Source organism: Petaurus breviceps, unplaced genomic scaffold, assembly GCF_028583685.1.
Source record: "Petaurus breviceps papuanus isolate PSGF00001 unplaced genomic scaffold, PetGlider_PUasm1.0 90865, whole genome shotgun sequence".
Lineage (NCBI taxonomy): Eukaryota > Metazoa > Chordata > Mammalia > Diprotodontia > Petauridae > Petaurus > Petaurus breviceps.
The window spans coordinates 7,030,012-7,056,876 of record NW_027187367.1 but is presented as its reverse complement, the minus strand read 5'-3'; the positions used below and the strand labels follow the sequence as shown (position 1 = coordinate 7,056,876).

The following is a 26,865-nucleotide window of genomic DNA, read 5'->3' as shown; positions in this document are numbered from 1 at the left end:
ATGAGGCAGTTGGGCTAGATGGCCTCCCTTCTAGCTCTATTTCTGTCATCTTTCCATCTCTGGGATTCCCCACATACACACTCCAAGCCCCTCTCCCTTCCCCAGGAAGGTCTCCCACCTCAATCTGGGATGTGTGGTTCTCATAGTAGGCCAGAGGGTCCTCTTCTTCTGCCTGCACGGGCACTGACGACTTCAGCATTTGGGACAACTGCTTGTTGTTGAGGCTGAGCTGTGGAGTGATTGCCAGGGGTCAGCCACAGGAGAAGGACCCCTAACTTATCTGGACTACACCCCTGTCTCAGACACTAAACCAAGTTTGGCTGGACCACCGTCCTAATCCTAAGGCCTCAGGCCCATCCCAGATCCAAACCTAGGCTCCAGTCCTTGGGGTTTTCAGTATAAAGAGTCCCTCAGGAGGAGAAAGGAGAGAAAAGAGAAAGGATGGAAGAGAAAAAGAGAGGACAAGAGACAGAAAGGAGAGGAAGATCAGGGAAATGAGAAACAGAAGGAGAAGAAGAGGAAAGAAGGTGACAGAGGAGAATGGGAGGGAGAAGAAGGGGAGGGAGAAGAAGGAGAGGGGGAAGGAAAGAAACAGGAGAAGAAAAGAGTGGGAGAAGGGGGAAAGGAGAGGTAGGGAAAAGATAAGGAACAGAGAAAAGAGAAAGGAAAGCAAGGAGGGAAAAGGAGATGAAGAAGGAGGGGGAGGGAAAGGAGAAGAAAAGAGTGGGAGAGGAGGGAAAAGAAGAGATAGGGAAAGATAAAGAATAGAAGAAAAAGGAAAGGAAAAAGGGAAAAGGAAGTGGAGAAATGGGACAAATGGACAAGGGAAAGACAGGAGACAGAGAGAGGAAGTTAAAGTGAGTAGTGGGTGGGTCCTGGGGGTGGGCACGAGGGCATGGGGATAGGGATGGAGATCAGGGCTGGGGAAGGGGCAAAGTTGACTCCTCCTTCCTCTGGTAGTGGCAGGGTTGGGATCCTACCATGGAAGAGATGCCTTCCTCCTCCTCCTCCTGTATACGTTTCACTGGCTTCAGCAGGTGTTGTAGTTGCTTATTGTGTCTAGAGAGCTAAGGGCAGAGAGGGTCTGAGGTCACAACCAGAGTCAGGATCGTCTCCAGCCTTTCTCTTTCCCCTGGGGTCTGTGGTCTACAGGAGAGAGAAAAGGGACGTACCTGCAAGGCCAGGATATAGATGTTGTGGCCAACCTCTCTCGGAGAGACCTCAGAGTTCTCACGCTCCTCCTCCTGAAGGTAGGCTTTCTTGATGACATCCACCTGGGAAGCCAGCACCTGCTCTTAGCTTCTTCCCAACCCCATCTGTCCCCCACATTCTCCAAACCCTTCTCCACCACCCCCACATCCTCAGTCTTTGGCCTATCCCAGGTGAGGGAATGGTAGCAGAGAAAGGAGGGCTTGAGCTCCTAGACTCCCACTGGAGCAGCTCCACTAGCCCCGGCCAGAGGGACCTCCCCACCTCCCCTGTGCCCACTACCTGGTCGTCTGTCTCACCAGTTCCTGGGGCCGCAGGCTGATGAGGATCCTCTCTGCATTCTCGCTGTCATGCCGGCTCTCCATCAGGGCCAGAAGGAGCTTGGAGGCATTGTCCTGTGGGGCAGACAGGAGACTGAAGAAGTTGCCAGGCATGGTTTCCTAGGACTCAACCTGCCCACTTCCCTCTGCCTTGGGACAAAATCACCCCACACCCACACAGGCCCAGGGGCTGGGTAAATGGGACAAAGACTACAGCTGAGGAAATTATACTGACCTCTTATACTGAATGAGGGAGATCTAAGGGGGGGATTCCCAAGCTTATTAATTTCCCATTTCACTATTCTGCCATTCTTGTGGTATAATATGCTGAACTTGGAGATGGGAAAACCTGGGTTCAAATCCCAGTTCTGACACATATTTTTGGGCAAGGTCAATATGGGAATTTTGCTTGACTATGTATATTTACAACAAAGGTTCTCTTTTTCTTTTTTTTCCATTGGTGACAGCAGAAAGGAGGAAGAGAAAGTAAATGTTAATTGAAAATATTTTTTAATTTAAAAATCCCATCTCTGTCATTTAACTAGGTATGTGACCTGAGCCAAGACATATAATGTCTTTGAGCCTCAGACTCCTCATATGCAAAATGGAGATAAGGATATTTGTTCACCTACCTCACAGAGGATTTGTGAGGAAAGTTCTTAACTCCCTAAACACAAATAATTCTTATTACTTTCTGAAATAACCAGATTGATTCTGTATCATTTTAATTGATTTTATTTGCTAAATAAATTCTATTTATTAACTTCTATTTAATTAATTTTGCTCTGTAACTACCTAAGTCATGCTTCTTTGTCTCTGAACCTAGTTCAGAATTCAGCTGGTCTGTACTGAGTTAAGTTTAGAAACCCAGTTCTCCTGTCAATAACTCTTCTACTCTGGTGCCCAGGATGTTTGTTATCCAAAGAAGTCTGGCCCCCTATTTCTGACCTTGCAAGTGGACTCATACTGATTTTGTCATTCATGATGTCAAGCTCATGTAACCACTCTTCACCTGTGAAGTTCTGTTCTTTGTTCTGTACTCCCCAAAACTATAAAAGAGAGCTGTCCCCCTAAGTCAGGGTGTTATCTTTGCTGAGGAAGCTGAGATCCTATGTATTTGTAAATTTGAGCTTTACTAATAAATCGATCATTCTTAGCACTTTGTACCTCGGTTTACCTTATTTTGACCACAACACTTCTTTCCCTTATTTACTAGGAAAATCCTTTTGAAAAAATCAATAGTAATATGTGGGGAAGGCGCAGGAAAAAGGGAAAGAATTTGGTATTCAAAATTTCCTTTTGAAAAAAGAATGTTAAAAATAAATATTTTAAGAAATTAAAATTTAAAAACCCAACAGTGTATGTTGGAAACATGAAGATGTGCAAAAATAGTGTCTATATGGAGCCCCAATAGCAGCAGAGCTACAGAAACCCAGGCCCCCTGGTACCCCAAGACCTACTAGTCCCCACTGGCCTTTATATTTTCTTGCCCCACAAGGCATTATCCTTCAGGTCCACAGTCCCCACTGACACTGTCACACACATTGTCAGTCACACACACACACACACCCCTGGGACAGCTAAGTGGAGCAGTAGATAGTATACCAGGCCTAGAGCCAGGAAGACCCAAGTTCAAATTCGGCTTCAGTCACCTACTAGCTGTGTGACCCTGGGCAAGCCACCTAACCCTGTTGGCCTCAGTTTCCTCATCTGTAAAATGAGCTGGAGGAGGAAATGGCAAACCACTCCAGTATCTTTGTCAAGAAAACCACAAATGGGGTCACGAAGAATCAGACATGACTGAAATGACTGAACAACACACACACATACACACATACACACACACACCCCCATACCTTGAGCTGCAGCACCAGGTCCATGCGATACTTGCACAAGGGGCTGATGTCATTGAGGATCAGGGCGGTGATGATGTCAATGCCATTAGATTCATGCGTCACAATGCATGTCTGTGCATGTGTGGGGAGACAGGACAGAGTGCCTCAGGATGGAGCCGCGGCCAGTCCCATGTATTCCCTGGCCCCCAGCCCCTCTCCCCACCACACTAGGGGGCTGGGGCCCACACCTGGTTCTCATGGCAGGGCCCTTGGCAGTACTCTGTGAGCGTCTCCAGGGTCTGGATGACGAGCCCCACGTTGTCTTCATTGATGTAGAGGCCCAGCAGCCCCAGGCCGCCTGTGGTGCTGCCACACATGATGTCCAGGAATTGCAGTGTTTCACATACCAGGTTGTAGTTCGTCTTGTTATTCTGACAGCGAAGGAAGTTCTGAAGGGGACAGACATGGGATGTCCAGGGGAGGAGGAGACGTGCCATTCCCCAGGGCCGTAAACATATGCTCCAGAAGGGACCCAGACAAGGGAGAGAGGGAGGCGCCCCAGCAGACACAGACTGAGGGGGAGACATCCATGCATGGTCAGGGCAGGGCAAGGTGCAGAGTCATGTACCAACAGAAGCCTTTTAATAATAATGTTTTTAAGTGCCTAATATAAAATACATAGGATTACAAAGGATACTGATCACATTGGTATACAATTACAAAAAAATATTTTTAATTCATGGATTGCAGATTACAAAGCCCTGAATTAGATGACCTTTAAGGTCATGTGACATGAATGGCATACACATGCCTATACCAGAAAGGACTTAGCAACTCTGTTTTGACTTCACATGTAATATTTTACAAGGTACAACATGCTTTCTTCAGAGTAATCTAAGAAGGGCAAGTAATAGGACACCCATTGTAGAGATGGGGAAACTGAGGGGTGCAAGCTCACAGACAGAGCTGGAAGAGAGGAGACCTCGAGGCCATCTAGTTCTGAGGTCCATGAACTTTTTTAAAAAAGCATTTTGATAATTGCCAATATAATCAGTCTCCTTTTTAATCTATTTTATTTTATGTGCTTAAAAACATTATTCTTTAAAGAGTTCTATAGGTTTCACCAGACTGCCAGTAGGATCTGTGTCACAAAAAAAGTTAAGAACCCCTGGTGTCATCCAACCACCTCATTTTATCTATAAGGAAACAGACTGAGAGAGTTAAGTGACTTGCCCAGGGTCATACAGCCAGTCAGTGCACTAGCTGGGACTCAGACCTTTCCTAGGTAACACAGAGTCTCTCTGCCCCTAGAGGGAGCAAGAGTACAAGGAACAAGCATTGAGTGTTCCCTTGCCATAGCTGGTAACACAGTGCATGTAGCCCTGGGCTGGAGGCAAAAAGACCTAAGTTCAAATCTAGTCTCAGATACTTACTAGCTGTGTGACCCTGGGCAAGTCACTTAGCCTCGTTTGCCTCCATTTTCTCAATTATAAAACAGGGATAATAATAGTACCTACCTCACAGAGTTGGTATGGCGATCAAATGAGTAAGTGCTTAATGAAGGCCTGTTTCCTTCCCTTCCATTGTGCAGCAGCAGAGCCTGAAGGCACGCTGTATGTACATTTTTCCCAAATGCCAGTTCATGGGAATGGGAAGTGTGATTGCATTTTCCATTGCAAACACCCAAGACGGAGCAAGCCCGTGCTCCTGGCTCCTCTCCTGGCAGCCCTGCCCTGCCTGACTGCCTCCTGACAGACCCAGAAGTTCAAGGCCAGGTGAGGGCAGGTGCTCACCTGAAGGTCCCGGTTGTGGTTCTCACACAGCAGCTGCAGGAAGCGTAGGATGGGCTGCATAATCAGCACTGAGCTGCCCATCTCATTGCTCTGCCCCCGATCAACCACCTCGTGCCCCCTGTGGAAGCTGGCACTCAGGGAGTAGCGGGAGCTGGGGCTTGGGAGTGCAAAGGATGCCATGCGCCCTACGGTGAAAGGGCAGGGTGCAAGTGAGGGCAGGGCAGCCTTTCCCTCCATGCCCCCTCCACTCCTGCCCCCAGACCTACCACTGCACCCCCAAGCCCTAACTTTTGCCCTCTGACCTTTGCCTCCAGCATCCCCAGCCTCCCTGTCCTCCCGGGGCTGGCTGCCCAGGTCATTCATGTTCACGGTCACTGTGGACTTGGTTTCCTGCTGGGCCCTTTTCATTCGGTCATGAAGCACCTTAAAGAATTTCTCTGACTTCTTGTCACTCGTCATCAGATTGTAAAAGGATTTCTGCAGGAATGGGAAAGGAAATTAGGGAAAGATTCAGTGCTGGAGTCTCAAACATTCAGGGAGCTTCTCCCTCCCCCACCTCCCCTTCCCATCCCCCCCACCAAAGGAGTTCTATCCAGACCAAGTAAATGAAGTAACTCCAATCACTTAGTTCCTACTGTGCGCTCTGCCCTGTGCAAATTAGACAATATTCATAAAGCACTTAGTGACAGAAGGCACTTAATAAATGCTTCTTCCCTTCCCTCCTTGCTGGAAATTCTGCAGGATATCAGAGAAAAGCCAAGACATGGCACTGCGGTCAGAGTTCAGAAGAGGCGAAGCCCAATCAAGACCAACTGGTGTGGACAAGTGAGGCTACCTGCAGAAGGCGATGGGATTCAACCCTTGAGGGGTTACTGGCAGGGTTAGACAGGGAGGGAAGAGAGGAGGAGGAGGAGGAGGAGAAGCAACTAGAATTTTATAGCACCTAATACACGCCAGGATCATCATCTAGCATTTTATAATGCCTACTATGTGTCAAGCTCTGTGCTAAGCACTTTAACAAATAATAATCATCGGGGCAGCTAGGTGGCACAGTGAATAGAGAACCAGCCCTGGAGTCAGGAGGACCTGAGTTCAAATGTCAAATCTGGCCTCAGACACTTAACATTTACTAGCTATGTGACCTTGGGCAAGTCACTTAACCTCAATTGCCCTGTCTTCCCTCCCTCCAAAAAAAAAAACAATAATAATCATAACCATAGCTAACATCTACATAGTGCTTAATAATATACCACGCATTGTCAAGCATCATCTCATTTGATCCTCACACAATAATCCTGGGAGGTAAGTGCTATTAATATCCCCATTTTATAGTTGAGGAAACTGAGGTAGACAGAGGTTAGGTGACTTGCCCAGGGTCACGCAGCTAGTAAGTGGCTGAGGCCAGATTTAAACTCAGATCTTTCGGACTCCAGGCCCAGCTCTCTCTCTATTGAATCACCTAGTTGACTTAAATGTTGGGAACAGGAGTATGAACCTGATGAGGTAGAAAAGAGGGCCATTTGTGGATTCCTGAGCACCCAGGCTAGTGAATGTCACTGTATCTGAAGTGAGTTTGTGTGCCATCCCTCAGCTCAGGCCCTCCTATGCCATTGCTCTGGTCTTTAGGATTCTGGCTCTCCACCTAACTCCAAGCCTCAGTCCACTTTATAAACTCTCTCTCTCTCTCTCTCTCTCTCTCTCTCTCTCTATATATATATATATATATATATATATATATATAATACTCTATGAACCCAAGTTTACTGTGGTTTCTCTAATCTTACCCTACCAAATATCCAGATTTCTCAATCCAGTCTTCAAGGCCCCTCCAAAGTAACCTCTCCTGCCAGACACTACTTGGCCTCAGTTCTATCAGAAGGATAGTGTCATGTGGCAGAAAGAACACTGGCTTCAGAACCATAACCCCTGGGGTCAAATCTCTGCAGAGATACTTACTAGCTGTGTGACCCTGGACAAATTGCTTTACTTCTCTGGCCTGGGTCTGTAAAATGAGGGTACTAACACCTGCTGAGCCCCCATCAGAGGACTACTGTGAGCTTCAAAAGGCATCAGGTACTTGAGAAGAGTAAATATCCCACAAAGATAAGCATGAGGAGAGCACCTAGGTCTTCTGAGGCCAAGAAACAGCCCACTTTCCTCTATATCATATAAGAATAAGGAAAATAAGAGGGAAGATGAGTTTAAATTAGAGTAAGAGAACTTGGTTCCCTTTACACTCAGGTGACCCATCAGTCAATCAACAAACACTGAATTAAGTACCTACCATGACCCAGTTACTGGGTATATAAAGCCAAAAATGAGACAGACATGCCCTGAAGGAGCTTATACCCTTATCGGTGATGACAAGGTACTATGAGACCCTTTTGGGGAGCAACTTAAAATGTTGATACTCCTCTTATTTGCTGCTTTTTTTGCTGCCTCTTGGGACAGGAGGATAGGGAAGAAGCTCCATGCTACAAGAAGGCAGGGAGGAAATATACCCTGTATATAAGTAAACTACAGTGGGTGCAGTGGAAAGGGAAACAGATGGGTCAGTCCCCAGAGGCATCAGAAGAAAAGACAGGAAGTGACTAGAAAGCCAGCCAGGACCAGGGAGGCCCCCAGCCCCTCCAGCAACAGACCTGGATCTCGGTGTTGCCTCCATCCAGCAGGCGAATGGCCAGGCCAATGCTCTCCTGGAAGATCTTCTCATTCTTCGTGCTCATGATCAGATCAGATACCAGCTTGGTGGCTCCTTCTTTGTCCAGCCGGCACTGGATAGCCGCAATGTGTGACCAGTCCTGGTCCTGGCCTGAGGGAGAGAGCCAGACCAGGGACAGAGAAAAAAGGTTCTCCCAAGAACTCAGCAAGTTGGAGAAGGCAGGGAGTAACAAAAAGCAGTCTAGGGGAATCCAGCACCCCTTGAACTGGATATTTTGGGGTCTTTAGGTCTGGAGAATAGGGAGGATTAGGGAAAGGATGAAGCCTAGGAGAAGAGGAGAGATTGGGGAAGGGATAGAGCCTGGAGGAGTAGAAGATTTGGAGGATGATCGATAGGGGCAGGGGAGGGGGGAGCCTCAGGACTGGGAGAGCACATGAAGCTGGAAAAGATTTCCAGGCTAGGAAATAAGGGGATATTACAGGGGGAGTCCCCAGGGCTGGCAAGGCAGGAGAGGATGGGGGGGGACCTTAGGGTGGTAAAAGCAGGGTGAAAGTCACCCTGGGGATGAGACTATCTGAGTTCAGGGTGTGAGAATCTGGGTCTGGGGAAGTCGAGTCCTCTCCCCAACTGAGTCAGAGGCTGGTGAGAAGGATTCTGGGAGAGGACGGGGGGGACTCAGATGAAGATCACAGGACCCTAGATTAGGACCATCTAGTCTAGCCCTCCACTTCTCGTTTGAAAGTTGAGGATACTGAGGCCGGGATTAAGAGATTCAAACCTAGGTCCTGGGACATCCAATCCAATTCTCTCTCTGTTACACCCCACTTCCTCTAGGCTGTTTGGTACTGAGGCCCCACAGGGAAAAGAGAAGGAAGGTATAGGGGGCTAAGCCTAGTGGATTCTTGAGTTTGTGTCTAAGTCCAGAGACTTGTGACTAGCTTTGAATTCAAGGACTCGTTGAGCTATGTCTAAGTCCAGACTTGCTGACTGACTTGGATCCAGGAGGGTGCAAAGTCCCCTCTGGATAGGTGTGCCATACCTTTCCCCAAGAAGAGTATTTGGCAATCAGTATCAAGAAATATTGCTCTCTCCTACAAATAGTCTGGGCATGCAGGAAGCAGCCTTGGTAGTCAAGGCTGTTACTGATATCTATGTTTAGCTGAGTGCATCCGTGAGAAACTGGTGATTCAAAGTTCACTGTGAAACTTTCCATGTATAAACAAGAAAGATATACAATCAACTATACGACTCCATTAAAGTAGCATTGTTATCCAACTATGCTTGCCTAGCCCGAGTCTTACACTTTCCTTCCTCTCTTCTCTCTGTGGGGCCTTAGTACCACACAGTCCAGAGGCAGTGAGGTACAGCAGAGAGAGAACTGGATTGGATGTCCCAGGACTTACATTTGACTTACACTGTCTGTTGCTGGCAGGAAGGCAAGCCCCCAAGCCATACCTGTGCCCATGGAATCTGGGATGTCCCCCTTGGAGTTCAATTTCCGATTCTGCAGATAATTGTGAAGCAACATCTTCCGCAGGTTGTTACCCTGAAAGACAGTCAGTGAGCCCCATGTAGCACTCCCCATAGGCCACAGAAGGCCACAGGCTCTCCACCAGCCCCCATGGTTCCACTTTCCCACCCACACCACTCCTCCAGGGCCAACCTCAGCCTCCTAACCCCAACCCCAAAGCTACCCCCTTGGTCGCTTTGGAAGCCTGTGTGGTGTAACGCTAAGACAACCAGAAGCCTTGGAGCCAGAATACCTAAGCTCCAAGCCAAGCGATGCTACTGAAAAGCTGTGAGCAAGACCCTTTAATCTCTCAGAGCAGGTGGAGCCTCAGTTTACCCACACTTTTATTCCTTGTCTCAAGGGCTGTTTGTACATGCTTTCTACCTCTAGAGAAAGAACTGAATGGAATCTGAAGGCAGATCAAAGCATGCTATTTTTCACTCTATTTTTCTGTATTTTTTCTTTTTGGTCTGTGTTTTCTCTCACAACATGACTAATGTGGAAATATGTTTTGCATGATTGCACATGTATAATGTATATCTAATTGCTTACCGTCTCAGAGAAGGTAAGGGAGTGTGGGAGAGAATTTGAAACTCAAAATCTAAAAAAAAGAATGTTAAATTTGCTTTTACAGGTAATTAGGAAAAAAAATTAAATTTTTTTAAATGAAGAAAAAAAGAAAGCATTTTGTAAATCTCAAAGCCCTGATGAACATTTGTTTTTTCTGAGACTCACCCTGTGCAGCCCTTCCTTTACCACTGGTAAGAATCGCTATATATAATAACAGCAGCTCATATTTCCATAATGTTCTAAGATTTAACAAATCTTTCCTCAAAACAGCCCTGTAAAAGTATTATTATACCAAATTTATGGGTGGGGAAACTGAGCCTCACAAAACGTGTGTGTGTGTGTGTGTGTGTGTAGGGGATGGGGATGTGTGAGTTCCCTTTAAGGAACCTCCTGTATGAAAACTCCCTCTACTAATACAAACAGGCAACTTTTCTCTAAGCTCTTCTCTTAGGGAATTTTTGAGGCACCAGGAGGTTCAATGCCTACACCAGGGTCACACAAAATATATGGTGGTATAATATCCACTATACCTGCCCACCTCCCTGTGTGCACATTACACACTTATGAAAATGTCCTTGTTAGGGAGAAGGGAGGCGTGCTCCATGTGGAGGAAGGCAGGCTAATGAAGGGTGATAATGAAAGCTAGAGGGAGGTGAGGAGGAGGGACCAGAGGGGTGAGGACCTAGGGCTAAATGCTTTTGGACGGGAAGAATAGGAGGCCGGGTTGCTGGCACTTATAAGAGAAATCAGTTTTTGTTTTTTCCTTAAGGGGTGATGCCAGGGCCACAGAGCAGCCAAGTCATATGCTATTTAAGATGAAAGAGGGACCTATTTAGCTCAGAAATTTGTGCCAGCATTGACAGCTAGATTTGAAACATCTGGATAAGTCCCAGCAGGATGGCTGAACAATCCTTTACTCTATAAGCCTGTTCTTGGTGGCACAGTGGTTAGAGTGCCCGACCTCAAGGCAGGAAGACTCATCTTCCTGAGTTCAAATTGAGCCTCAGACACTTACTGGCTATGTGCCCCTGGGCAAGTCACTTAACCTTGTTTGCCTCAGTTTCCTCATCTATAAAATGAACTGAAGGAAATGGTAAACCACTCCTGTATCTTTGCCAAGAAAACCCCAAATGGGATCATGAAGAGTCAGATATGACCGAAATGACTGAATGACAACAAGGACCTAACCTCTGTCAAGTTGTGTATCAAAGGAAAAGAAAGGGGGTGCCCAGGTTAGCCGTGAACTAGTGGCCTTAAGAGATACAGAAGGAACAAAATGTCAGCAGCTGAGGGGAACTGCTGAGTATAGGGGAAAGGGGACAAAGCTGGGAGCCAAGAGACCTGGGTGCTGATCTCAGACCTGCCACAGTCCAGTATGGTGACTCTGGGAAAGTCACTTCTCTACTCTGGGTCTCAGTTTCCCCATCTATAAAAAGAGGGGCTAGATCAGAGAGTTTTTGACCTGGAAATTGTGAGTTTCTTTTTTAATGTTTCAATAACTGCATTTCTATATAACTAGATTCCTTTATAATCCTATATATTTTATTTTATGCATTTAAAAACAGCATTCTGTGTGGAAATATACCACGTTTGCACATGTATAACCTGTATCAGATTGCTTGCTGTCGAGGCAGAGAGAAAAAATTGAAACTCGAAATTTTATAAGAAAAGTAAATGTTGGAAACTATATTTCCATATAATTGGAAAAAATAAAATACTATTTACATAGAAAAATAAAAGGCAAATTCTTATCTTAAAAAAATAGTATTATGAAAATGGGCCCATCAGCTTCCCCAGATTGCCAAAGGGGTTCATGAGAAAAAAAATGGTTAAGAAGCCAATGCTTCCATTATCATTGAAGTTCCTTCCAGCTCTGACATTGTATGTCCTGTGAATATGTGAATATAGGGTAAACGTGGTAGAAATAGCCCAAAGGGAAGGAGAAGGAAGGGGAAGGGAGGGGAGGAGAGTGTGACAAGTCTTGGGTCTCCCCTCATCAGGTCCCATACTCACCCGATCACCATATTTTCTCTTCTTCAACAGCATCTGCTGTAGGGTCCTCAGCACCTTAATACATAACTTTTCCTCGGACTCCATCAGGTCCTTTGTGTGCTGGATCAGCCTGAGCACCAGGCCAAGAAAAGGGGGCTCAGACCCCAACTGCTCCATCCCCAGAGCTTCCCCACACCTCCCAGCCACTGTCTCTCCTGGGTCCCTCAATGTCCTCACCCCATCCCATCTAACCACAGAGCTCCTCAAACACCCCTAACTCTCTTTTGCATTCTCCAGAGGTACTGTTCATGTGCTCTGAACACTAAGCCTGGAGGCCCTGTCCCTTCCCCTAGCTCAGGTATCTTGGAGAAGACAGTTTCCTCTGGGTTTCCTGCCCCCCCCAGTGGGAATGCCCAGTGTCTTCTGACAACTGCCCTTGACTTTCTCCTGGGTTGGAATACCTAGTTATTCTCCCTAGGTCTCTCCCTTCCCAATTTCCCTCCACTTTACCCACCCCTAACTGAGGGATCTAGGAATGGCTAATTCCTAGCCCCCATGATGGCTCTCCCGCCCCTTCCCTCTCAGGTGTCTCCCATTGCCACAATGGACCAGGTAGCTCTGCCCCCTCCCTCAGTGCCAGGTCTCCGCTCACTTGGACAGAAAGCCTCCACTCTCACAGCGCTGGTAGGCATCGCTCCCCTCCAGGAACAGTAATTCAGGCCAGTGCAGCACATCCACCAACACCGACAACTCAGCCTCCACCAGGGGCTTTAGCCGCTCTTCTAGAGTGGTGATAATGTCCTAGAGAACCCCAGGGTCAAGCCAGTCAGTGAAGAGAAGGAGACTGGGACCAGAGCCTGAGCCAGAACTAAGGATAGGCAAGGCAGGCATCTCCCTAGGGCACAATACCCTGAAGGGGACACAGCACAGAATGCCATTCCAGATTCCTTCTTATAAAAGCCTCAAGCATCTGACACTACAAATTCTGCTCCCTGTGATCTGGAGGCATTGTTTCTGCTGTCAAGTTGTTTAACAAATTAAATAAAATATAATATGGTATAGATAATGTTAATTTGTGGTCTTCCAGGTCAATATGTGGTCCACATACAGCAGTTTCTCTTTGAGTTGGACACCACTGCATTACAATGCAGGCTCAAAGTCTCCAGCAGAGAGAAAACACAAAGGGGACATCATTTTCAAACCTTGCCCAGGGTATACAAATACCTTGTCCCAGGGCAACACATGACTCCAAGGGTTGGGGAGGACAGACTATAAATTCCTTGAGGACAGGTTCTGTTAGACTTTTGTCTTTGTATTCCCAGCCCCTAGCACCATAGTGGGTGGTATATATTAGGAGCTTAATAAAGGTGCTTAATAAAAGTTTGTTGATTGACTGATTTAGGAAGAAATAAATACCCCAAAATAATCCTCCTCCACCCCCATCAAAATCCCCATTCCCTCAGTGGCCCATTCTCGGCTACCTACACAGTAAGGGGAAATGGATTTTTCCACAATGTGCTGAGTAATCAGAAACCTATATGTGTGCAGTGGCCAGGTGAATTTGTTTTACAATTGCAATCACTGATACCACCAAGCCTGTTAGCATCAGAATGCTAGTGAACAGGTGGTTAGGCCCATGAGTCTGCAAGCTCATGAGTAAAAGCCAATCAAATAAAAAGTATTTTTGCTAAAAACAAGAAAAAAACAAACCCTCAGGCAGACCATATTTGGCCAACAGGCTATACACACTGGGGGCCCAAGTTATAGAGGGAAGCAAGCTATTGACATGAAAATATTAATAAATAATGAAAACATTAATTAATATATTAACCCTCCCAGGCATATCTACATTTTAAAAAGAAGAAGCTTATAATTAGAGGCAGCTAGATGGCACAGTGGATAAAGTCATCACTCTATGGTCTGTAGTCAGGAGAACTTGAGTTCAAATCTGGCCACAGATATATAATAGCTGCATGACCCTGGATAAGTCACTTAACTTCTGCCTTGAAGGTAGCTAGGTGGTTCAGTGAATAGAGCACTGGGCCTGGAGTCTGAAGGACCTGCCTGAGTTCCAATTCGGTTTCAGACACTTACTAGTTGTGTGACCTTGGACAGGTCACTTCACCCTGTTTGCCTAAGTTTCCTCATCTGTCAAATAAGTTGGAGAAGGAAATGGCAAACCACCCCAGTATCTTTGCCAAGAAAACCCCAAATGGAGTCAGGAAGAGTTGGACATTTTCAGCATATGACAGGGTCATAGATGTAGAGATGAAAAGATGGCTTTAGAGACAGAGGACTGGGGTTCAAAACTCAGCTCTGCCACTTACTGTAAAGTAAGAGGGTTGAAGCAGAAAATCACTCAGGTCACCTTCAGCTCTAAATTTAGGAATCCCTAGTCCTTTATTTTACAGAATTATATCACTTAGGTGGCCACAGGAGAAACAGCCTGTGAATGAAGCTGGCCCTTCACCTGCCTACCTGCAGCTTCTCGATGATGTTCTTGTAGTCCCACTGGTTGGCGGTGGTGGTAACACGCGGGAAGGCCCGAGTGGCCGACTTGTAGCTCGAAGTGTTCCGCTGTACAGCACAGCAGGCGTTGCTGTTGAGGAGGGAGCTGATGTGGGAGTCTAGGTCCATGGGCAGGGAGATGGCTCTGCTCTTGGCTGTAAGATGGTGGAAGACAGAAGGATCCAACTGGTTGAAGAGTAAATGTTAGACTTCTCATGCCTCCTGCCCTGCCTCCTGGATGTGGGGGAGTCCAGGGCTGGCCTCTGAGCAGACTGCCTAGACGTGGTACGGCAAAAGGGGCTGGGGTGAAGAGGAGCACTGTCTAGTCTCAACCCAAGCTTGCTTGGATCTAAGGAGGACTGAGGGAGGCAGCTCCCCCTCTTCCCTGTATTATAGAGATTCCCTCTTTTCTCCTCTCTTCTTCTTATCTGTCCAGGACAGGGGATTGCTTGAAATGACCTTACCAACCATGGCCAGGGTCCGGATGCAAGCCTCCACTGAACCCTTGTGGTGTTGCTGCAGCCAGGGACACTCCAGAAGCCGCATGCAGGATTGGAGAAGCTGCACTACGATCGTCTGGTGCGTCTGGAAAGGGGGAGGGAGTCACTGGAGTAGGGCACAGGTCTCTGGCCATTGTTTCTGTCAGTATATAGCTTTGGGAAGCGTTGCACCCTATCACTGGGATACCTCTGTCTCCCAACCCGTCCCAATTTCTTCCAGGCTAAAATTTCCTCCCAAATCCTCTAAAAGGACCACAGAAATAGAATTGGAAGGGCCCTTATATGGCCTCAGGGACAATAAAGGAAACCCCCTCATTTCAATCATTCATTCATTTATTTTGGAAAGCCCAGAAACGTTAAGTGATTTGCCCAGGGTCACCCAGCATGTAAGTTTCTGGGTCGAGATTCAAACCTAGGTCTTCCAGACTTCGATTTCAGTGCTCTATCTACCACACTGTAATGAGAAATGGGAATCTGAAGATCTTCCCTGCCCCTTAATAGACCTGGGGGGGGGGGGGGTTGAAGACCTCTCCTGCTTTGAAAGTAAACTCTGCCCCCTAATAGGCTGAATGTAAACACATAGAGCCTGTGATGGAGGGAATTTTCTGAAGGGTGCAGCAGAGCCCACAGGAAGCTTCCCTGCTGTGAAGATAAACTCTGCCCCCTAATAGGCTGAATGTGGTCCCATGAAGCCTGTGGTGGGAGGAGTTTGCTGAAGGGGTGTAGAGCCCACAGGAAGTTGGTTCAGAGCTAGGCATACGGTGGGGAAGAGAGGACGCTCAGCCAAGGAGTCAGATAGGCTCATGAGTAGATATTGATCATGTATTGTGGGAAGGCTGAAGGATGCTGTGGCTCTCAGTGTTATTATGGTTTCTGAATACCTTTGGTACTATGATGGAATTGGCTTACTGGTTTGGGGATTCGGTTTTCTGGTGTCTAAGTAAATACTTCAGTTCTATCCTCTATCTGGAGAGTTTGGAATATTCTGCAATCGAACGTCATGTGATACTTATAGTCACAGTCTTTATCATGACTGTGGGCGCCGTAAATATTGCATTGGCTCTACACATGCTACTCATCCTCTCAGCGGATCTATGTCATTTCATTCTTCAAATGCATTCTCAAAACCAAATTCCTCCAGGAAGTCTCCCCTGATTCACCTCCTGGATCTTCTCCATTCAGCCTGAACTTGTTTGGATGGTTGTATGTGGGATGTATGTGTTGTATGTGTCCTATCTTCTCATCAGACTGAGAGCTTCCTGAGGGCAGGCACTGTGCCATGTCCATTAGGCTGACTCCTTGAGAAAGTTCTCTCCATCAGACTGAGGGAAAGGGATCTGTCTCCTCCTCTCTGTATATCTCCTCTGATTCTCGGTCCAAGGCCCAGCCCAACACAGATAGGAAAAGTGAGTGCAGGAACTGACTAACTTCACAAAGTAAAAACTGTTGCTAAGGGCAGCTAGATGATGCTGTGGATACAATGCTGGGCCTGGAGTCAGGAAGACTCCTTCCTGAGTTCAAATTCAGCCTCAGACATTTACTGGCTGTGTGACCCTGGGCAAGTCACTTCACCCTGTTTGTCTCAGTTTCCTTATCTGTAAAATGAGCTACAAAACCACATTTTTGCCAAGAAAAAACCAAATTGGCTCACAAAGAGTCAAAAAGGACTGAAATGACTGAACCACAAACAACAAATATTGTTGCTATTCCTAATCTCTAGATTCACTTATCACCCTCTACTGTCCACTCCCTACCTACCCAGCTATGGATGGATGAAAACTAAGGCCCAGAGAAGGATAGCAATGTCCTGAAGGTAACACAGCATCTCAAATCCAGTATTTTGCTTCCCGCTATCTCTCTCTTCAGCTTTTTGAAAGAGGGAAGGGGGTAAAAAGAGATGGAGACAGAATAGCAGGGAAAGAGAGATGGAAAGAGGAAAGGAAAGAGGAGAAAAGAAGAAGGCAGGAGAAAGGAGAGGTAAGAGAGAGAAGATGGAAATGAGAGATGGGGAGAAACATGGGAATGTCATAGGTTGTTAGAGCCATGAGGGCATCCTGTCCAAACCCTCTATCTGAGAATCTGAGACTCCAAGACAGAATATCACTTTGCAAAGTCAGAGTAGACCAGAGGAAGGTCAGAGGCTGCCTTCTGGGAATGACACTCACCTGTAGGGAGGTGCTGTTCTCCGAGAAGGGAGAGCTAAAGAAGGCACTGATGGTGTCTAGGACCACTGTTAGAACATACTTCTCCAGGGTCGGGTCAGACATGCGCTTTTCTCGTTTCTTACAGACCTGGGGGTTGGAAGGGAAGGTGAGAATGGACAGAAGAGGGTGTTCCTGGGCTGCAGGGACACCAGAGGAAGTGGGCAGGAAGAGTCCCAGAATCCATGCTGCCCCAGGATCAGCCCTCCCCATTTCCCAGTGCTGCACCCCATCCCTTCTTGCTCCCCACGTCAAAGGGCTCAGAGGTGTACATGCCAACCTCCCCCAACACAACCCAGACACACCATCCTACTACAGAAGGAATAGAGAGGAAAGAGAGAATCCATCCAAAGCCCACTCTCCTTGATGCCTGATTTCCTTGGTAAAATCCTCATCTATCCAAGGCCTTTTTAAGAAATGGAACAGGGTGGTCTGCCCAGCTGAGGAATCTCCGCAAGGACCCAGTAACACCTGGGGAGAGGCAGAAGCCTGGGAGAATACGTGTGGGGGTGAAGTGTTTATCTGGAGAAAGGAGGGTTTCCCTGCCTATGCCCTGGCTTTTTCCATAATACACTGACCCGAGCCATATCCAGGGTGAAATTCTCAAAGAGAGTCCAAATATGATTACTGGTGTAAATCTCTTTCATCTCGACCTCGGTGTCTACGTAGCAGTGGTTGACAAAGTTCACATAGGCCATCTTCACCTGGGGAGTAGCAGGGAGGGGGAAGTGGAAGAAGGAATAGGGGAGTTCAGAAGACAGGGCACATGCAACCAACACTTTCTTTTTTCCCCTCTAAGCCTCCCCTTCTCTTTTCCTTCATCCCCTTCCTTCCTTTTAAATGTCAGCCTCCCTCTTTCCTTTCCCTCGTGTCCCTCTTTCTTCCCATCTCCCTCTCTTTACAGTCTCACAGTCTCCCCTTTCCTTCTGACTCATTCTTTTCCTTCCTGCCTCCCTTTCCTTCTAACTTGTTCTCTTCCTTCCTGCCTCTTTCTCTCTTTTCCCTTGACTCACTTTTCCCTTCTATCTCATCTTCTTTATCCTTTCCCTCTCTTTTCCCTTCTTTTTTTCATTTCTCCTATTACTTCCCATCCCTCTTTTCCTCATCCCTTTTTGTCTCAGTCTTTCTCCTGTATTTTCATCTCTCTCTCAGTCTCCTGTCTCTCCACTCTTCTGATTTCCCATCTCTCCCTCTCTCTAACTCTTTTCCTCTCCTCTCTTCCCTGGCTAGACTCCTCTCTACCCCTCCCTTGTCTCCCTCTTCCTACTCTATTTTCATCTCTCTCCCTCTCCTCCATCTCCATCTTTCCTTTCTCTCCTTTTCTCTCTCTCTCTTTCTCTCTCTCTCTCCTCTCTTCTCTCCAGTTCTTTCCCTCTCCTGTCTTCCCTGACTAGACACCTCTCTAACCCTCCTTTGTCTCCATCTCTCTGCCCTATTTTCCTCACTGTCCCCCTCTTTCATCCCTATGCCTCTCCAGTTTTCTCTCCTTTTCCCTTTCCTGCCTCCCTTCTTTCTCTCTTTACCTCCTCTCTCTCCCTCTCTCCTTTTCTACATTTCTCCCTTTCCTGTCTCCATCTCCTTCCTGTACCTCCTTCCCTCCATCTTCTTCTCTTCTTGGTTTCTGCCTCTCTCCTGAATCCTCCCTTTCTCCTGCTTTCCCTGTCTCCACCTTTCTCTCTTCCTTCTCCCCCTTCTCTCCAACTCTTTTCACTTTCTCCTTTCTCCCTTGTCTCCATCCCTCTCCTGTGTCCTCAATCTCTCTCTCCCTCCCCTTATTCCCCTCTTCCTCCCTCTCCTTAGCCTGCCTCAGGCAGACAGAAGGGGTACCTCAGTGATACAGTCCTCATGAGTAACCACAGAGACCACATCCTCCAGGGGCAGCAGGGAGGTACACTTGATCTCAGTGTATACATTCTTGCCCTCAGCACAGGCAGCCAGGAGATCCACCAGGGATATGTGGTACATGAGGGGGCTATTGTCCTCCACACCATCCCTCGCAGCCTTCATCATGTCCAACATGTGGGCCATAGAGGCCTTGTCATTGTAAAACACCACCACATCATCCCCTGCATTGGTCAGCTGAGGAACAGAGGGAAGGATGAAGAGTTTGTTACCAGAGGCCCCCCAGACCTCGGTGCCTGAGACTGGACTCCTCTACAAGAAGAGGGTCCAAGCTCACAGGGCTTGATCTGGAAGGGACCTCAGAGCCCATCGAGTCCAAACCCTCATTTTACAGAGGAGAAAACTGAGACCCACAGAGGCTGACTTACCTCTGATCATATAGGCAAGCAGGTGATACAACTAGAATTCAAACCCAGAATCTGATTACAAATACAGCATGACTGGGGCAAAGGAAGTACAGGACCTTGACTTTCTTCAACCGCCACAGTCCTGCTTCCCTGCCCTCCTACAACTAACTTAGTTGGGCACCAATCTCAGCCACATTCCTCCACCTCCACACCTGCCCCCTCTGGATCCCAAATGCTTCTCAAACAAAGAAACCCCATGCGACAAGTTCGAGCTCACTCCAATGGAGAAGGAATGAGAATCGGTAACGTTTCTAAAGAAGCCCCTTCCCTGCCTGAGTTTTTGAGATCTGTTCCCCTTCTTTGGGTTTCCAACTGAGTTCTATTTGGCCTCCCGCCTGAGTCCTTTCGGGCCCCTAGGAAGGCTCACTGCCCACATTCTCCTCAGGCTCACAAGCTGAGTTCCTTCACACTCCCCTCTGAATTATAGTAATCTTTCTGCCTGAATCCTCTTAGTCTCACTGTGTTTCAGATGCACCGTCTTAGTCCTCGATGCCTGAGTGCCATTAGGCTCGTTGCCGGAATTCTCCCACCCCCACAGGTCTTTATTTTTATTTATTGTTTATTTTTTACTTTGACATGGTCTAGGCTTTATCAGAGGCTGGAAGACACTTGGTCTTTCTGACTTGGCTTGAAATCCAAGGTCAAACCACAATGTGGGGGGGACCAATGATGAAGTACACTGCCTGCCTTCTGACAGAGGAGAAAGGACTCAAGATGCAGAAGGAAACATTATTAGACACAGCCAATGAAGGGAATTTGTTTTGCTTGACTATGCAGATTTGTTACAATGACTTTTTTTCTTTTTTTACCCCCAATGGTGGGGAGAGACGTGGGAAGGAGAGAAAACAAATGGTTGTTAAGTGCAAAAATGAAAAATAAAATCCAGGTCTGAGTAAGTCTCTTTATTCCACAAGCACATTCCTTGGCTTTGCACAAAGAGAAATCTCCCTGCCTGAGGTCTTTCAGCTGCCCAGGTTCTGTAAGTCTCCCTGGTCGAGTTCTTTTTTGATCCACTACCAGAGTATTTCCAGGTTCCTGGCCTGAGGTCTTTCAGACCTTCCACCTGGGCTCCTCTAGTCTCCCTAACTGAGGTCCCCAAGTATGTGAGTCTTTTGCCCATGCCTTGAGCTATTGGCCCCCATCCAGGCTTGACCCTGCTTTTTCCCCTCCCCTTCCACCCACCCTGCCATTTCCACTCACCTCAGTCATGATCATGTCCTGACACTTCTTGACGTACTTGCCCTCGGCCTTGATGACGGTGTGCAGGAAGTCCAAGTACTGCACGTGCCGCCCATGGGTGGCCAGCAGGTGCACAAAGTGTTGTAAGACGGGCTCACTGATCTCTGAGCAGAGCTGATGGTTGTTCAGGAAGATGTGCTGCATAGTCTCAGCCTCAAGGAGCTGCCAACATCCAGCAAAGGAGTGATGGCCTCAGGAATGAGGAACCCCACCTCCTCTTGGCTCTCTGGCCATTCACCCAGAGACATTAACTGGAACCCAGCACCCACCATGAAATCCCCACTAGTTCAACTGGGGCTTCCAAGACTGAGGACCCCCAAGTCTTCCCACAGAGTCCCCATTAATTTGGAGACCTAGACTCATAATGTCAGAGCTGTGGGGCACTAAGGGACCATCTGAGTCAACTGACCCTCATTGTGAATTGAGGAAAACTGAGGCCGAAGAGACAAAATAGAGTGGCAAGAGGTTTGAATCTGGAGTCACAGAAGACCTGGATTTGAATCCTGACTATCATTTACTGTCTATGTCATCTTGGACAAGTCAACTTAAACACTTTTGTCATCTACAAAATGAAAAGGTTGGACTAAGGCCCTTCCCGGGTCTCTGTCTCTAGTTTTATGAAGTGATTGGCTCAAGTCACAATGGCCAAACCAGGACAAGAAAACCAGTCATCTTCCCTTTCCCTTATAGGTCTCTGTCCCAGCAGTGTCCCCTACCCCAAAGTCAAAGGATCAAAGACCAAGAAATGGGCAGGACCTTAGAGTTATCCAGCACCTAATATATAGAACGAGATACACATTTTTAGAGTTGGACAATGTGGGGATCTGTTTTGGTTGAATGTGCACATTTATTTCAAGTGTTTGGTCTCTCTTTTGGTAATGAGAGAAAAAGTAGGAGGGAGGAAAAAATATGCTAGAATTTTTAAAAATATAATTTAATTTTTAAAAAAGGTATCTATTCCAACTTCTCCATTTTAAAGATGAACGAAACAAGATTTAAGTTAACTAAGTGATTTCTCGAAGATCACAGAGGTTAGTGGCAAAGGCAGGATTAGAATGCTGGTTCTTTTCCTTTTCTTTGTATTCCCAGAGCCTAGCACAGATCCTGGTACATAGTAAGCACTTCATAAATGCTTATCCTCTGCCTTCCTGCTTCTAGAGCTCCCAGTTTTCCTCTGTGCCCCCTTGCCTCTCTCCCCTTTCCTTCCCCTGGAGTCCTTAGAACGTCTCTTTCCTGGGTAGCCTCAGGGTCCCTTCTCCCCACCAGGACCCTCTACTTGCCCCCTCCAGGAGCCTTGTCCACCCCTTACCCCAGGGGTGAGGAAGAGGTTGAGGTGCTTGTGGAGCAGGGCCTGGTTTCCAGGGTTTCCAGCACAGAACTTCTGTAGGAATTGATGTGTATAGCGAAGGATTTCCATCATCTTCGCATCACCCTGCAGGAGGAAGAAGAAGGAAGGGATGCTGGGTCCCCAGGAAGGATCCCCACTGATGGACAAAGGTAAAGACTGGAGCTGGGATCTGGATCAGGAAAAGGGTCAAGAATGGGATTCAGGTCAGGGTCAGTTATGGTAAAAGATCAGGGATTGGGAAAAGGGTCAGGGGTCAAAGTGAGGAATCAGGTTAAGTGCTGGGATCAGAATCAGAGTTGGGATTAGACTAAAATCTAAGGAGTCAAACATGAAGTTCAGAATCCAGGTAAAGGGTTGGAGATAAGAGCCAGGATAAAAGATGCATTTTCTGAGGAGAGATCACTCTGGCACAATAGGAAAAAACCCACAGGATTTGGATCAAAAGACCCGGGTTTGAGCCCCGGCTCTGCCACTTCCAAGATGAGTCACCATGAAAGAGGCATTTGATTTTTCTGAGCCTCAGTTTCCTCATCTATAAAATTGGGATAATAATACTTGCACTATCCACTTCTCAAAGAGCTATTCTGAAGGCCAAGCAAAATCACATAAAGTACTTTGTAAACTACAAAGCTTTATATTGTTGTCATTCAGTAGTTTTTCAGTTACTGTCTGACTCTCTGTGACCCCTTTGGGGTTTTCTTGGTAAAGGTACTGGGGTGGTTTGCCATTTCCTTCTCCAGCTCATTTTATAGTTGAGGAAACTGAGGGAAAAAGGGTTCAGTGATTTGCCCAGGGTCATACCATTAATAAGTGTCTGAGGACAGATTTGAACTCAAGAAGAGTCTTGCTGACTCTAGGCTTGGCACTCTATCTATTGCACCACCTAACTGCCTACAAATGTAATTAATTATCATTACAGTTATCCCTTCCACATTGTGGGGATTAGGAGAACAGTGCCCCACGATTTGGAAAATCCATGTAAAATGCTTTGCCCCTCCCTTCATACCAGAGAAGACATCTGAATTATTATGGTATTAAAAGAAAAAATATGTTGATATTATACAACACTATACATTTTATGCATTTCTGAGTTTCTAAGGTTTTTCTATATCATCTGCAGTTTCACAAAACTCCCCCAAAATTCCCATTTTAATTTCTTTTGCTGACTCGTGATATATAAAAGCCATGATGGAGAAAGTTGAGATGTAGAAGGGATAACTATATTATTATTAGAAGATGGTGTGAAGGTGAGAAGTGAGGAATCAAGAGTCAAGGTCAATTGGGTTCATATCCGGCCTCAGACACTTAACACACACACACACACACACACACACACACACACACACACACACACACACACACACACACAAAAACCTAGCCGTGTGACCTGGGCAAGCCACTTAACCCCAACTTCCCTCCAAAAAAAAAAGAGTCAAGGTCAAACCTCAGAGCTGGCATCATGGTGAACTACCAATGGTCATTGTCAGGGTAAAGAGGGAGGGAGTCAAGGTGAGGTTTAGGGTTTGGGATCAGAGTGATGACTGGGCGAGAATTAGGATATAGTGGCAGAGTCAGAGGAAGAAGTAAGGGTTGAAGGTTGGGTCAGAGTCAGGGTGACCCAGGTTTAGGGATATCAGTCCCCACCTTTTCATATGGGATCTGTAGCAGGTCCAACATGACTTTATGGGCATCCATGTTCTTGAGCAACCTCTGCTGTTTCTTCCGCATCTGCTCCCCAACACCACACATCTTGTTCAGGCGTTCGAGGATCTGGGGAAAAGATGGTGGAGGAATGGGTTAGGGGAAGGAATTAGAGAAAAAAGGAACTCAAAAGATACATTGTTATTATGTGTGCCTCACCCCTGCCCCTTAACCAAGCCAGAGGTCATGAGGCAGGGGCAGGAAACCCTAGGAGGGGTGAAACTGTACCCTCCTGGGTGTGAATGCTAGGTTCTAGAATATTTTTTTTTTAAAGGAATCTGAGAGTGAAAAAGAGTTTATAGGAAGACCAAATGAATCATTGAGAAAAACCAGGAATTGTCAAAATGTCTTGATTCTACTCATCAAATAAATTAATAGATAAAGAAATGAATAGATAAATAAATGGGTAGATAGATAAATAACTGTTCAATTAATAAAGAAATGAATAGATAAATAAATGGGTAAATAGATAAATAACTGAATATAGGAATTATCTAATTGTGAAACTGAGTTCTACTAAATTTAAGAGTATTCAACCTGAAGTTTCAATGTAAAAAAATCCTAATGAAAAGCCAGATAGTATCACCTATTATATTTTATTACATTTTCTCCCGGTCTACTGCCAGGACCACCATTTCAAAAGAAGCCCAGGGCCACCCACAATCACTTCTCTCTGGCTCCCCTCCTGATTGTCTCATCTTTTCCTCCCCCTCACCAGTAGCCCTTCCCCAGTACAGATATCTTCCCTTTCCTCCCCTTTCAACTAGCTTTTATGTGTTATCTTTTCCCACTAGAATATAAGATCTTTGAGGGTAGGAACTATCTTTTTGTTCTATTTGTATTCTTGAGGCTTAGCACAGTGTTTGGCTCTGGCATATAGTAAACACTTAAATGCTTTATCTAGCTAACTAGATATATGTCTGTCTATTAGAAAGTTGGTAGGCTAGAAGGCAGGAGGAGTAAGAGGAACTAGTCACACACCATTCTATGCCCAATGGTGACCAAAGCTCGTAGCTAATTCGTATGACTTTTGGAGGAGGTACATGAATCTGAAGTGTAGCCTCCCTTTGGGGAATCCTGCCTCGAACCAAGACTCCTACTCCCCACATCACCACCTGACCTTCTCCATTCCCAACCACTCACCCCCTTGACGATCTGATAGTTTTCACTGCTTTTCTCCCCGGGTGGCTGGGTGAAGCCCTCCTCATCGGCGGGGTGCTGGGAACATGGAAAGAAAGGGCCAAAGTTAAGAACCAGGGTCCAGTGATGGTCCAGACTCAAGCCCACACCTTCTTCCACCAAGGCCCGTGTTGGTCTCTGCCCCTGCTCTTGCCCCTTATCCTTCCCTCCCATCCTCCTCACCTCTTTCTTCTCCTTCTTCTCATCCACCACCTCTTCTCCTTTGTTGCTACCCTTCTTATCCACCCACAGTTCTGACTTCTCCACCATGGTCCGAAGCCGGTCCAGCTCAGACTTGATCACTTTGTAGTTTTCCACATCCTGGGCCGAGATCAGTAGTTGCACCTAAGAGAGAGGATGAGCAAAGACAGAGATAGCAGAAATGTCTCAAATTCTTTACAATCTGGCCCTACCATTTCCCACTTCAACCTTGTGCTCCATTAGCTCTCTGATGCAGGAAGTGTATTGCAACAGAAAGAGCAATGAATTTGGAGAGCTAAGCCTGAAATTATGGAACCAGAATTCAAATCCCTCCTCTGTCTGTCACTTCCTGAAGGCAGCTTAGATGTATGGTGGGTGGAGTACTGGACGAGGAATCCGGAAGATCTGAGTTCAAATCTCTATTCAGACACATTTACTAGCTGTATGACCCTGAGCAAATAAGTCACTTAAATTTATCTTTGTCCTTACCTGTAAAATGGGGAAAGTAATAGTACCTACCTCAAAAGGTTGTGAGAATCAAATCAGAATATTATATATGTATTTGTGTTTTACATATGTGTGTATATAGGTATGTATATATGTGTGTATATACACACACACACTCACTCATAGACACACATACACAAAGGATTATATAGTCCTTAAAAGCATCATATAAATTTTTGCTGTTTTCAATATTACTACCTATGTGATGACATTGGGAAAGTTCTTTAAACTCTCTAGGCCAGGGGTGGGGAACCTGTGGCCTCAAGGGCATATGTGGCCCTCTAGAGCCTCAAGAATGGCCCTTTAACTGAATCTAAACTTCACAGAACAAATCCCCCTTAATAAAAGGGGATTTGTTCTGTAAAACTTGGATTCAGTCAAAAGGACACACCCAAGGACCTAGAAAGCCACAGGCTCCCCACCCTGCTCTAGGCCTTCCCTCCTCACTCCCCAGGCTGCTAGAAATCCACCACTACAAAGGCCCCCTTCCTCCATTTGCTTTCCTTCTTCCCCTCCTCCCTCAGGCTGGAGTCATCCTTCATCTCCTTCACTGAAATTGCCTAAATGATCACAGAGCTTGAATGGGAGGAGAGTCCTAGTCCAACTCCTAGTCAAAGAGAGAACCACACGACCATGTGCTCTGCTCCTGTGCTCTGGGAGACCCTCTGTCTCCCACAACAGTCATCAGACAGCTGGGTCCTGCCACCTGACCCACTGCTAAATCAGTAAGACTTCTAGGCCTTCCCATCTGTCCTGCAGCTAAACTTTCTTTTACATGTCATGTCCTCCAATTAGAGTGTGAGCTCTTTGATAACAAATACTATTTCAACTTTCCTAATTGCATACCCAGAGCTTAGCACATAGTAGCCCCTTATCCCAGCCCTCCCTACCCCCACAAGGCTGTTGGGAAAAACCAGTGGGAAGAAGTGTGAGACATTGGCAGATATTATTTTAATTCTGGTAGAACTGGCCCTAGTGGTATTGATGGCTCTTCCAAGAGGATTTACAGCCTGAAGTCTGGACTGGGGGAGTTGGGCGGGGGTGGGGGGAGCAGGCAGGGCATGGAGGGGCCTCACCTGTTTGAAGGTGTGTATGACCTCCTGGCGCTGGCTGAAGTGTTTGAAAAGCAGCTGCAGAGAGCCAGAGACCAGAGGGGCGTAGTCATGCATGGTGAGATGGATCAGCACCCGTAGGAACATGCGTCCACCTTCATCATCCACTTCTAACATGCTGCTGGTCTTCCTGCTTAGGCAGGGAAAAAGGGAGGATGAGAGGGAAGGA

General features: G+C 46.6%; 1 protein-coding gene across 5 annotated transcripts in view; it reads right to left on the bottom strand.

Annotated features, from left to right (window-relative positions):
- ITPR3 (inositol 1,4,5-trisphosphate receptor type 3) overlaps nucleotides 1-26,865 on the bottom strand; it is a 126,131-nt gene that overhangs the window by 16,910 nt on the left and 82,356 nt on the right. For 3 of the 5 annotated variants that reach the window (XM_069073470.1, XM_069073472.1, XM_069073468.1), the window contains 22 exons: nucleotides 26,661-26,826; nucleotides 25,060-25,221; nucleotides 24,841-24,915; nucleotides 23,641-23,766; nucleotides 21,958-22,080; nucleotides 20,610-20,810; nucleotides 18,928-19,179; nucleotides 17,679-17,804; nucleotides 17,065-17,190; nucleotides 14,864-14,984; nucleotides 14,370-14,554; nucleotides 12,544-12,692; nucleotides 11,913-12,021; nucleotides 9,275-9,365; nucleotides 7,800-7,969; nucleotides 5,158-5,634; nucleotides 3,613-3,813; nucleotides 3,386-3,496; nucleotides 1,509-1,604; nucleotides 1,173-1,274; nucleotides 981-1,067; nucleotides 119-229 (listed from right to left, as the gene is read on the bottom strand). In XM_069073470.1, coding sequence (XP_068929571.1) covers nucleotides 119-229; nucleotides 981-1,067; nucleotides 1,173-1,274; nucleotides 1,509-1,604; nucleotides 3,386-3,496; nucleotides 3,613-3,813; nucleotides 5,158-5,634; nucleotides 7,800-7,969; nucleotides 9,275-9,365; nucleotides 11,913-12,021; nucleotides 12,544-12,692; nucleotides 14,370-14,554; nucleotides 14,864-14,984; nucleotides 17,065-17,190; nucleotides 17,679-17,804; nucleotides 18,928-19,179; nucleotides 20,610-20,810; nucleotides 21,958-22,080; nucleotides 23,641-23,766; nucleotides 24,841-24,915; nucleotides 25,060-25,221; nucleotides 26,661-26,826 — 3,367 coding nt within the window. The remainder of the gene's footprint in view (nucleotides 1-118; nucleotides 230-980; nucleotides 1,068-1,172; nucleotides 1,275-1,508; nucleotides 1,605-3,385; nucleotides 3,497-3,612; nucleotides 3,814-5,157; nucleotides 5,635-7,799; nucleotides 7,970-9,274; nucleotides 9,366-11,912; nucleotides 12,022-12,543; nucleotides 12,693-14,369; nucleotides 14,555-14,863; nucleotides 14,985-17,064; nucleotides 17,191-17,678; nucleotides 17,805-18,927; nucleotides 19,180-20,609; nucleotides 20,811-21,957; nucleotides 22,081-23,640; nucleotides 23,767-24,840; nucleotides 24,916-25,059; nucleotides 25,222-26,660; nucleotides 26,827-26,865) is intronic. The other 2 variants (XM_069073471.1, XM_069073469.1) reach the window with 1 other exon arrangement.